Below are 12582 nucleotides of genomic sequence, written 5' to 3'. Positions count from 1 at the left end.
GCATGTATGTATGCGTACCACACACATGCCTGGTGGTTTCCTCAGAGGTCAGAAGAGGGTGGATCTGGAGTTACAGATAGTTGTTAGTCTATGGGTTAAGGGATATACCATTGATAAAAGTACTATTTGGTTGTGAAGAAAAAGAGATAAAACGGAAAGTTGGATTGAGATATAGTCAGTAAGATCTTATACCTTTGTCCCGTTGAACATCTCATTTATAATAAGGTGACATCCTTCTACAGCACCATCTCCATTAAATTCCAAGGCAATCACGGGACCTGAAAGGAACCCCAAGAAGTCTTTTCATAGTATGAATACAAACATATTATAAAACTAATCGTTGTGTTTATTTCATTTTAGATTTTTGATACAATGTATGTAGTCCTGGGTAGCCTGGAATGTATGGTGGAGACCAGACTGCCCTTAAATTTTCCCCATCCTCCTGGCTCTGCCTCCTGAAGATTACAGGTATGCATTACAGCATTTACTTTTGGGTTCTCCTCTAAGAAATGTCCAGTATCTTCATCACAAGGGAAAAAATGAGGTAAATAGAAGGGTATACAACTTCACCCCCCCCATCTCTATCATAAAACACTGAGTCTCATCCTATGATGAGTAGCTCCAGTTCTATTATAGGACTAGTGTCACATTTTAAAAAATTATGTATGTGTGTGGGTATGAGCATGTGGAGTGCGGGTGCCTTGTGGAGGCCAGAAGAGGTCACTGGATTCTCTGCAGCTGGAGTTACAGACACCTGATTCTGAGCTGACAGATTTGGGTGCTGGTATCCAAATTCCAGTCCTTTGCAAGAGCAGCAAGCATTTTTAACCATTGAACCATCTCTCTAACCCTCTTAGTGTCTTATTTTAAACTGGTGGAAGTTGTCTGTTTTGCCTGGTTTTTATTCTTCTTTTAAAACAAAAGAAAACAAACAAACAAAACCAAAGAATCTCTACTCATTAGCATTACAAAGAATAATGGGCAAAATACCAAACAAGATAAAAAACAATCCCAAGTCAATATAAACAAGCCTTACCAGGCAGCTGGCCTTCCTTCCAGCTCCCCTACTTACCAGCCAGTTCTAGCCCACCAACTATGGCACTAAACCAAAAGGGAATCCAGGCCAGGCACTAAAGCAATGCCTCCTTGAAAAATTTTTCCTTGAGTGTGCCTTAAAGCTATGTTCTAAAATCAAAGATCAAGCTTTAATTTTTAATCCTCTGAAGAGAAATATTTGTGCCTCCTTTCCTATCCATTAATTTGAATACTTTTAAAATCCCCCATTTGGGGGTAAAGATTCAGGACTTAATATTTGGTAAACCTGGACTATAACAGTTTTGTTGGCAAGCATGGCCAAGGCCAATTAGGCCATGAGAATGTGTACTTTAATTCAATTAATGTTCATTCAGCTATCACTATATTCTTAACAGATCAGCTTTTTATCTCCTAGATGATGGAGAAGTTCTGACCTCCAGGGGTTTACAAATGTGACTTGAAAACAGACATATACTAATTAAACAAACATAAAGCAATATAGAATAATGGAGTACTAAGCATGAAATACTAAAGTGAACAAATAAAATATGCTAAGTTTAATGTAGTTATGTGTCCTGGACAAAGGAATGAAAAAGATCTCATTATATTTGGCACCAAAGTAACTGGAAGGTTGCAATTTAATACAGAAAACGTACAGGAGAGGCAAGCAATACAGCAGTCAACCTTACGCTTAACCTAGAGAACAAATTAAGCTATGAGTTCATAGCACCACAGTATCTGTAGATTATAATAGGTACTGAGTAACAGGAAAGGTATCTGCTTATATTTTTCTTCCTTTTTAAAAATTAATTTATTTAATTTTATTTTATGTGCGTTAATGCGAAGGTGTCAGATCCCTTGGAGTTGGCGTTACAGACAGTTGAGAGCTGCTATGTAGGTGCTGGGAATTAAACCTGGGTTCTTTGGAAGAGCAGACAGTTCTCTTAACCACTAAGCCATCTCTCCAGCCCCATATTTCCTTGCTCTTGGCAAAAAGGCTCCATGGAAAATGTGGATGATAAGAAGAGGGTACTGAGGAGGCCGTAGAGATGGCTCCGCAGTTATGAGCAGTTGCTGTTCTTCCAAAGGACCTGAGTTTGAATCCCCACACCCACATGGCAGCTCATACCTGTCTGTACTCCAATTCCAGGGGATCTGATAACCTTAACATATACAAGTATGCAAAATACCAATTTACATAAATTTTTTAAAGAATCATTTAAAAAAGGAGGGTATCGAATGACACCTTGCACAGAGGACTAATTCTAAAGGTAAATTTTTAGGGAAAAGTTCTTATGTTAGAGAACTTATTCTAACCCATAGACCTGTTCAGAAAGCCCCCCCCCCTCAAATGTTCACCGATTGAAAGAAAGAGGGGTCAAATGTAGTAGCATGGATAAGGTGAACATTCTCTCAATGTACCCTTTTCATGAGAAGAAAATTGAAATGCAAAGCACTTCTTTGAAACTATCAATAAAATTAGAAACATCACATGAAATGTTACCAAATGTCACTAATATCAATAAAATGCAAATAAAACCCACAATAAGATATCAACTTCTCATACATGTTAGGTTAGCTATTATCACAAACAGAAATGTGTTGCTAAGGGTATGCAGCAAGGAGAACCCATGTGCACTGCTAGTGGGAACGTAAATTGTTATAGCCTTTATGAAAATACTTCAAAAAAATAAAACTCCCATATAATCCAGCAATCTGACTTCTATGTATATATTAAAAAAAAAATCAAATCACTACCCAGAAGGAATTTCTACGTCCCCATGTTCAATGAGACATTGTTCACTATAACCAAGAAATGGAATCAACTTTAGGGGTCTGTTGAAAGATGAATAGACAAAAAAAGTACAGTATGAGCCACCCTTGGTGGCATATGCCTTTAATCCCGGCACATGGAGAACAGAGGCAGGCAGATCTCTTTGAATTCAGGTCATCTAGGGTTATACAGTGAGACCTTATCTCAAAAAGTCTCTCTTTCACACACATACAACGATAGTAAGTTCTTAAAATTTAATGTATTCTATGGTGACTATAGCTAATAATACTATATTGTATACTAAAAAATGGCTAAGATGAGACTTTAAAGGTTCTTACTACAAAAGGCAATTATAGGGGTCATCAAGATAGTTCAGTGAGTAAAGTTTGCTGCACAAGCCTGGAAACCTGAGTTCAGTCACCAGAACCCAGTAAAGGTAGAAATGGAAAACTGACTTCACAGAGTTGCTTCTGACTCCTGCAGTTGTGCTATGGCAATGCACCCACATACATACATACATACATACATACATACATACACTAATAATAGATTTTAAACAAAAAAAATTGAAGGAAATTATATGAGGTAACATTTGTTTTAATCATTTATGATATATGACATATATTCATATGTGAGATCACTACATTAGATACTTTAAACGTAATGTCTGCTAATTATACATCAATAAAGCTAAAAAAAAAGTAAATTTACAAAACAGAATATAATCTTTACACTGACAGGAAAGTGAAAGTAAAAGCCTGACAACCTGAGTTTGATCACTGGGATACACATGGTAGGAGTATCAACTCCCACAGTTATCCTCTGACTTCTACATTCATCCTGTAGCACAAATGTGCACATCCTGCAAGATAAATAACCATAGCATATACCATCTCATGCTGACCCTAAGGTGGGATATAATGAGAAGGGAACTTTCCTTCTTCTATAAGACCTTCAACCCTTTCTAACTGAGAACACAGCAAGCAATCTTCCAACAGAGCAATATCCTTCAAACTAACTAGAAGTGTTTCAAAGTTTCAGATTATGAAAAACAAAAGAAGGTTGAAAACTGTCATAGAGTTTGGGAAATGGAGGAAATACAGTGACTAAAGCCAGTGTGAGATCTGTAATTGAATTCTGGAACCAAAACGAGCATGATAAAAATCTGGTGAAATGAGAACAGACTGTATGGGTTAACATTTTACCAATTAAATTTCTTAGTTTTGACAAATGTGACTTGGCTGTGTTAACATTTGGAAATTCGGGTAAAGGATATACAGAAACTATTCATAGTGTCTTTGCAAATTTTCTGTAAATTTAAAATTGACCAAGGACCGTTCATAACCTAGAATCCCTGCACAGATGTAGCTTGTGGCAGCTCAGTCCCCAAATGGGCTCCTTATTAAGGGGAACAGGGGCTGTCTCTGATATGAACTCAGTGGCTGGCTCTTTGATCACCTCCCCTTGAGGAGGGGGGCAGCCTTACCAGACCACAGAGGAAGACTATGAAAGACAGTCCTGATGAGACCTGATAGGTTAGGGTCAGATAGAAGAGGAGGAGGACCTCCCTTATCAGTAGACTGGGGAAGGAGCATGGGAGAAGATGAGGAAGAGAGGGAGGGTGGGATAGGGAGGAGACAAGGGTGGGGGCTACAGCTGGGATACAAAGTGAAGAAACTGTAATAAATAAAAATTATTAAAAAATGCTGCAAGTGCCACCTTTGCAATAATCAGGATTATTAAAAATTTAACAAGGACATTTGCTCAACCATGTTTGTAGCAGCCTTATTTGTAATAGCCAGAAGCTGGAAACAGCCCAGAGGTCCCTCAGTTGAGGAATGATACAAAAATTGTGGTACATTTACACAGTGGAATACTACTCAGCAATTAAAAACAAGGAAATCATGAAATTTGCAGGCAAATGATGGGATCTAGAAAAGATCATCCTGAGTGAGGTATCCCAGAAGCAGAAAGACACACATGGTACACACTCACTTATAAGTGGATATTAGACATATAATATAGGTTTATCATACTAAAATCTGTATACCTAAAGAAGCTAAGCAAGAAGGAGGACCCTGATCAATGATGATCAATCTTCATTCAGAAAGGCAAAACGGGATGGACATCGGAAGAGGGAGAAAGCAGGGAACAGGACAGGAACCTATCACAGAGGGCCTTTGAAAGATTCTACCCAGCAGGGTATCAAAACATGCTGAGATTCGCTATACCACTCCTAGGCATATATCCAAAAAATGCTCAAGTACACAACAAGGACATTTGCTCAACCATGTTTGTAGCAGCTTTATTTGTAATAGCCAGAACCTGGAAACAACCCAGATGTTCATCAACGGAGGAATGGATACAGAAATTGTGGTACTTTTACACAATGGAATACTACTCAACAATTAAAAATGAGGAAATCATGAAATTTGCAGGCAAATGGTGGGATCTAGAGAAGATCATTCTGAGTGAGGTATCCCAGAAGGAGAAAGACACACATGGTATATACTCAGTTATATAGAGCTATGAGATATGATAAACACACTGAACTCTTTACACCTAAAGAAGATAAACAAGAAAGAGGACCCGGGATAAGATGATCAATCCTCACTGAGAAAGACAAAGGGGATGGACATTGTAGGAGAAAACAAGTAATAGGACAGGAGCCTACCACAGAGGGCCTCTGAAAGACTCTACCTAGCAGTGTATCAAAGCAGATACTGAGACTCATAACCAAACCTTCGGCAGAGTGCAGGAAATCATATGAAAGAAGGGGGAGTTAATATGACTTGGAGAGGACAGGAGCTCCACAAGGACCAAATATATCTGGGCACAGGGGTCTTTTCTGAGACTGTATTTCCAACCAAGGACCATGTATGGATATAACCTAGAACCTCTGCTTGGAAGTAGCCCATGACAGCTCAGTATCCAAGTGGGTACCCTAAAGCGGAACAGGGACTATTTCTGACATGAACTCAATGGTGGGCTCTTTGACCTCCCCGCCCCCCGAGAGAGGAGCGGCCCTGCTAGGCCACAGAGGAGGACATTGCAGCCAGTCCTGAAGATACCTGATAAACCAGGGTCAGATGAAAGCGGAGGAGGTCCTCCTCATTTATCAATGGACTTGCAAAGGGGCAGAGAGGAGTTGAGGGAGGGAGGGTGGGATTGGAAGGGAATGAGGGAGCAGGATACAGCTGGGATACAAAGTTAATAAACTAATATTAAAAAAATAAAAAAAAATTATAAAAAATAAACATGCTGAGATTCATAGCCAAACATTTTGCAGAGTGCAGGGAATCATATGAAGAAGGGGGAGATAGAAAGACTTGGAGGGGATAGGAGCTCTACAAGGAGAGCAACAGAACTAAAATATCTGGTCACAGGGGTCTTTGCTGAGACTGATACTCCAAACAAGGGCAATACAGGGAACTTAGAACCCTGCACAGAAGTAGCCCATGGCAGCTCAGTGTCTAAGAGGGTTCCCCAATAATAGGAACAGGAACTGTCTCTGACAGGAACTCAAGGCCTGGCTCTTTAATCACCTCCACCTGAGGGAGGAGCAGCCTTATCAGTCCACAGAGGAAGACAAAAGAAGCCAGTCCTGATGAGACCTGATAGACTAGGATCAGATGGAAGGGAAGGAGGACCTACCCCATCATTGGGCTGGGGGAGGGGCATAGGAGAGGAGGGAGGGAGGGTGCGATTGGGAGGAGATGGGGGAGAGGGCTACAGATGGGATACAAAGTGAATAAACAAACAAACAAATAGATAAATTTAAAAAAAATTAAATGTTTTTAAAATAAAAAGCATGGAAATATCTATTAGCGCTGCACATGGTGGCACATGCCTATAATCTCAGCACTCGGGAGGCAGAGGTAGCCAGACCTCTATGAGTTTGAGGCCAGCCTGGTCTACAAAGTGAGTCCAGGACAGCCAAGACTACACAGAGAATCCATCTGGAAAATAACAACAAAAAGAAAATGTCTAATAGCTTATCTCATTTCAGACTAAATCACCAAATCTACAGTGGCCTACAAAGAGCTCCATGTTGTTTGACCTCTCTCTACTAATGCTTACCTACTGTGTGTGCAGAATAGGAGAAAGCTCGAAAACAAAGGAACACAAGATGCTCAGGACCATCTGAAAAACTACCAAAAATGTTCATTCCAAAACCACACCATAAAGATTTCTGAATCACTCCCTTTGAGATAGTAGTTGGAAATGTGTATTTTAAAAAATATCCTAGATAGTTTTGAAGTTTTCAAGTGGTCAACAATAGATTCTCTTATTATTATTATCAAACAGTGACCCTTATTAACTAAAACTAGGTAATTGTGATTAAAGACTAGTTTAGATTCAGCTGTGAATTATAACAAAAGTAAATTTAGAAGGGTAAGACTACCTTTTTAAAAAATGGTTTTAATTGGAAGTAATTGTTCCCTTAAAGACACCAGGCAATATCTAAAGAAATTTTTGTTGTTGCCAACTGAAGATATTGGTATCTAATGGACAGGAGCCAGAAATGCTGCTCAACATTCTATAGGGCACAGGCCAGCCTTTTCCAGAACAAAGAATTAACTGACTTAAGATGTCAGTGGTGCCAAGGCTGAGAAATCCTGCCTGAAAAAGATTACTTGTTACCTTAAAAGAGGTCCCAGTCCACCCTGTTAGAACATTAGCACCGAGTCTGCCAGCTAGTCCGCATAAGCTAATATACTCACTAATATACTCACTAATATACTCACTATTGGACAGCTTGACTTGTTCTAAAATTGGTGGAGGGGAGCTTGAGAATAAATTGGATAACTTTTTAAAAAATCATCATTATTATTATTATTATTATTATTATTATTATTATTATTATTATTTTGTATGCATGGAATGTTTTGTCTGCATGAACGCCTGTGGACCATGTACATGCAGTGCCTTTGAAGGCCAGAAGAGAGCATCGGAACCCTGGGAACAGGAGTTCCAACCAATTGTCAGCCACCATGTAAGGCTAGAATCTGGGTCCTCTGGAGGAGCAACCATTCCTCTTGCCCACTGAAGCATTACCCCAACCCCTCCATGTTTTATTTTGAAAAAAACAAAACAAAACAAAACCACACACATTATAAAAACACTGAAAGAACACCATATTTATCCATCTTATTGTTTCAAGGCCAGCCTTGTCTATAGAGTTAGATCCAGGACAGCCAGGGCTACACAGAGAAACCTTGTCTCAAAACAATCAAACAAGAAAATAAAAGACAAAAAAAAAATTATCTGTCTCACCTTTAACCATAGTAGTACCAAAAGTCAAAATTTGGCCACATAAGTTTTCTTTATTTTAATTGATTTGTTTGTTTACTTATTTATTTTTATAGATGTGGCTTGTGTGAGTGCTCATGCCATGGCAAACTTATGGAAGTCAGAGCACAACTTCTGGGAGTTAGTTCTCTGCATGTAGGGACCCAGGGGATTAACTCAGGTCATCAAGATTGGAGGCAAGTGCTTTCACTGATTGAGTCGTTTTGCTAGCCTCTACATACATCATGCGCACACACATGCTTTATTTTTGTTTTGGTGATACCATGATACTCAGCATGCATATCCTACCTAACCACGATACTATTTCCATACCTAAGAAAATTAAACAACTCCTATCATTGTTGTTATAAAAGAATGAAAATCCCAACTGTTTACTTTACCAATAAAGACTCAGGAGCCAGAAGTTTTAGTGAAATCCTGCTAGGTCAGAGAGTCAGAGACAGCACCCAGCTTACCTTCTTTCTCAGCTCCCATCCAATGGAAAAAGCCCAAAAGGCTCATTAGCTCAGTTGGCAGCCTAGGAGGAAAAGGTCAAAAAACCCAAGGCCTAGGCTTGCTAGCTAGCGCAAAGCTCAAAAAATCCAAAAGCCAGAGACTTAAAGCTCAAGAGCTCAAGAGTTAAGGGCTAAAGCTTCTTCTATTTCTCTAGGCTGTCTTAAATAACCCTGAACTCAAAGTCCCTCCTACTCTTTAATTCCTGTCAGCTGGTTTCTTGATCTGCCTCTTGATGTTAACTATAGGGTTAACTATATTAAATCCTGTGTACAAAAAACTCTTAGATTAAAGGTGTGTGCTAGGGCTGGCTGAACCACACCATAATCACCAGTTTATAATAAGCAGAAAATTCTTGGATTAAAGGTGTGTGCTAGAGTTCAACCACAGGAAAGAAACAGTTTTGGGGTTCACAGTGGGATCAAATATCCTACAACATATCTTCAAATTTGTAGTTTAAACTCTCCCTTTATAGCCTACTCCACATCAATCCCATATTCAGTCAAGGTTCTCTCATAACAATATGCATTCATTGTTACATCTGTTTAGATTATTTTAATCGAAAAGAATCCCCTCATTTGAAAAATTCTTACTAGTTATCTTTCAGGATGTCTTGTATTTTACACTTGCTTCATTATTTCCCTGTGATGTCATTTAACTTTCTTTCCTATCTTGGTTCATTTATCATATGAATTGAAAAAAAATTACCTTTGTCCAGATTTTAAAAAAAGGAAAAGGATAAAGATGGGTACAGTGGTACATGCCTGTAATCTGAGATACTCAGATAGGTAGAGGCAGGTCAGTCTCTGTGATTTCAAGGCCAGCCTGGTCTACAAATCAAGTTCAGGACAGCCAGGGCCACACAGAGAAAACTTGTCTTGAAAAAAACAGAAAAGCAAAACTTAAAAAAGAACAAACAAGGACAGAAGAAGCAGAAGGTAAGAGGCAGCCTGTAATCTTAGTGCTCACCTCCCCTCTTTTGTAAAGCAGTCTCAAGTAGTCCAAGTTGGCCCTGAATTCATGATATAGCTAAGGATGGCCATGAACTCCTAACTTTTTTACTCTACCTCCCGAGCACAGGGATTACAGGTGTGCACCCTCTCCTTTTCCACAGGTGCATGTACAATTTTTTGTTGTTACATTGCCTTGATTATTCTCTTGTTGGTTTTATCTATTTATTTATTTATTTATTTATTTATTTATTTATTTATTTATATTAGAAATTGAACCTAAGTCCCCAGACACACTAGGCAAGCACACCTTTATCAAGTGTTTTACAACAAAACAAATGTACAATATTAAAATGAAAACTAAAATAATATAGAAATTTCACTGTTTACTCAACACAGAACAAGAAAAATGTGAGTTATAATAGGGCTTCTTAGGTATTGAGAAAAAAAACGAAAGAAGAAGGAAAGGGAATATTAGAAGCAAAAGAAAATGTTAAGAGAGTAAGAAAATAACCAAAAAGTACCCCGGTCATTTGGAAAATACCTTTGTTCAGAAGAAGTACAAAGTCAGATGCCTTTTCCCTGAAAACCCTTTGAGCATCTTCAGGTTTCATTGACATTTCCTTTGTCTGCACTAGGAAAAAGCCTTTAGCAACCATCTGTGGAGAATAAAATTTTATTTAGATTTTAAAATGAACTTCCAGGATGAAAACAAGATTTTGTTATTTCAGCATTTTTTTGTATATAATGCAACATAGCATTCTGATTTTTGCTTTAGTTCTGACTAATTCAGACTGTTGTACTTTCTTTACAAGTACTAAATGGAAGCTTAATATTCAATGAAAAATACCATAGTCCATTACAATCAACATAATTTGTTAAATAGTACCTAATGTTAATCTTAAAGGCCATCATATCAATTTTTATAGTTTAATGCTAGACCACACTTATGGGGGCATTTACTTTATACATGAAGTTTTCTGAACTTTACACACATACACACACACACACATATATATAGCCTCTCATGAAATGGGTACTACCACCATCTTCCTTGTAGATATGAGACATAAGATATAAGATATAAGACATGACATGGTTAAGAAACTTGTCCAAAGCCAGGCTCAGTGGCGCATGCCTTTAATACCAGCACTCAGGAGGCAGAGGCAGAGGCAGGCAGAAAATAGCCATGGAACCAAAATAATCAACAAAAAAGAAAAATCAAATTCACATCAAATGGAAAATTCTGGGACCAATCTGCATTTTACACTTCCCAATTAAAGATAGGAATTAACCGTTGAATTCTGTGGCTGCCTACACAGTGCACTGCCTACGGGAATCATCTTTAACTTATTCCAAAATTACGATCTTAAATGAAGAACATGCTTTCCAGCCCATACTACAAACTTTTTAGGTGGGAAGGTGCAAGGAACTTCCTCACATTTTAAATCTGTAATGATCTCATTTTTTTAAAATAAAGTTTTACAATAAAAAATGTGAAAAAAAACAACAAAAAAAATGTGTAGGTGTTTTACTATTCGGCATGCTTTGATACTCTCCATATGTAGTTTTCATTTTCAATTTCTCTCTCTTGCACTCTCTTCCTTTTTTTGTGTGAACTAATTAGGTCATTGGACTTACTTACAGAGCATAGATGAGGCATTACTTACAGGAACACTGGTGACCTCTGAAGAAGTTCATTTTTTAATTATCTATTCCATGTTTTCAGAACCAGACAGTTGTAACCAAAGCACTTCTAGTTTAGAACACCCCCGAGTCAACATGATTTGGGTCACATTCCTACACCTACCATCCATCAGCTTTCAGCAGCAGCACCAGGACAGCACAACAGCTTTATGTTTTAAGGGTTAACACAAAGGAAGACTATCAGCCTGCATGGATGAGTCACAGCTCTGCTGTTTATCAGCTAGCTGAGTGACCTCTGGCAAGCTACTTACCTTGTCTGTGGTTCAAAGGGTTGTTTTGAACACTGCATTAATTCATGTAAATCCCTTTGAACAGTGCCTGACATATAGTAAAATTATATATCTAACACTCTGTAAGAGTAAGCTATTATTATTATTAGTGTGGGATTTTTATTTGGAATTCCAGAAGGATATTTAAAGAACATAACTCTTCTAAGCAATTTTCTTGCAAAGGCTATTTCACCTAACAGATACCAAAGGTCAAAAGGTTCAGAACATTCATGACTCAAATAGTATGCTGATGGTTTTTTTTTTGTTTTTGTTTTTTGTAAGCATTTGAATATACCTGTATATCCACTCCTGATGATTTACCAGCCAAATTTAATTTAAATGATTAAATTTTGAAAATTATATGTAGTAAGAATCTCCATACAAAAGAAAATTTCTATGTAACATAATGAAGATACTCACTTCTTAGATATTGAATTTACATGTGACTAGATAGTGCAAAGGCTACAAGCATATTTTTCTACATTTTACAAAACATACAGTACCTTTCTTATCATACTGGCATAAAAAAAAGAAAATACCAACATTTCAAGCCAGACACAATGGCTTAAGCCATTGGGACACAGAGGCAAAAGGACTGTTGGAAGTTCAAGACAGCCTAGTCTACACTGTAAGTTTCATGCTAGGTAGGGCTACAGAACGACTCCGAGTCAAAAAAAAAAAAAAAAAGAAGAAGAAGAAAAATCACAGTCTTAAAATCATGCTTTAGCTTCTATAGTTTTAAAACCTATACCTCAAATATATTCTGTAGATTTTAGACATGGATTCTCTACATTACAGATGTATATTTTTGTCAACAAAATCATTCCCTTTGGTATGCTTCAACCTTAAACACAATCTCTTCAGAAAAACGTACTTATCCACTTCTGGAAGCTTGATTTTAAGTTTAAACAGATTCTATTGGATAAATTCTGATCAGTCTTCCTACTGGTGCACCTACCAACAAAGGAACTACTTACTGCTCCTGCCTTAACCTCTCCCTCCTCAAATGCTTTTCGTAAGGAAGCAGCTATGCATGACCTCT

At 37.9% G+C, this 12582-nt stretch overlaps 1 protein-coding gene across 1 annotated transcript in view; it reads right to left on the bottom strand.

The window, feature by feature from the left end:
* The window catches only part of Rp2 (RP2 activator of ARL3 GTPase), a 30944-nt gene that overhangs the window by 2701 nt on the left and 15661 nt on the right, over positions 1–12582 (bottom strand). The window contains exons 3-4 of the mRNA XM_021629267.2: positions 10109–10223; positions 193–278 (exon numbers count right to left, since the gene is read on the bottom strand). Of these exons, the coding sequence (XP_021484942.1) occupies positions 193–278; positions 10109–10223 (201 nt within the window). The remainder of the gene's footprint in view (positions 1–192; positions 279–10108; positions 10224–12582) is intronic.

Source organism: Meriones unguiculatus, chromosome X (assembly GCF_030254825.1).
Source record: "Meriones unguiculatus strain TT.TT164.6M chromosome X, Bangor_MerUng_6.1, whole genome shotgun sequence".
Classification (NCBI taxonomy): domain Eukaryota; kingdom Metazoa; phylum Chordata; class Mammalia; order Rodentia; family Muridae; genus Meriones; species Meriones unguiculatus.
This window is presented reverse-complemented; position numbering and strand designations above follow the sequence as displayed.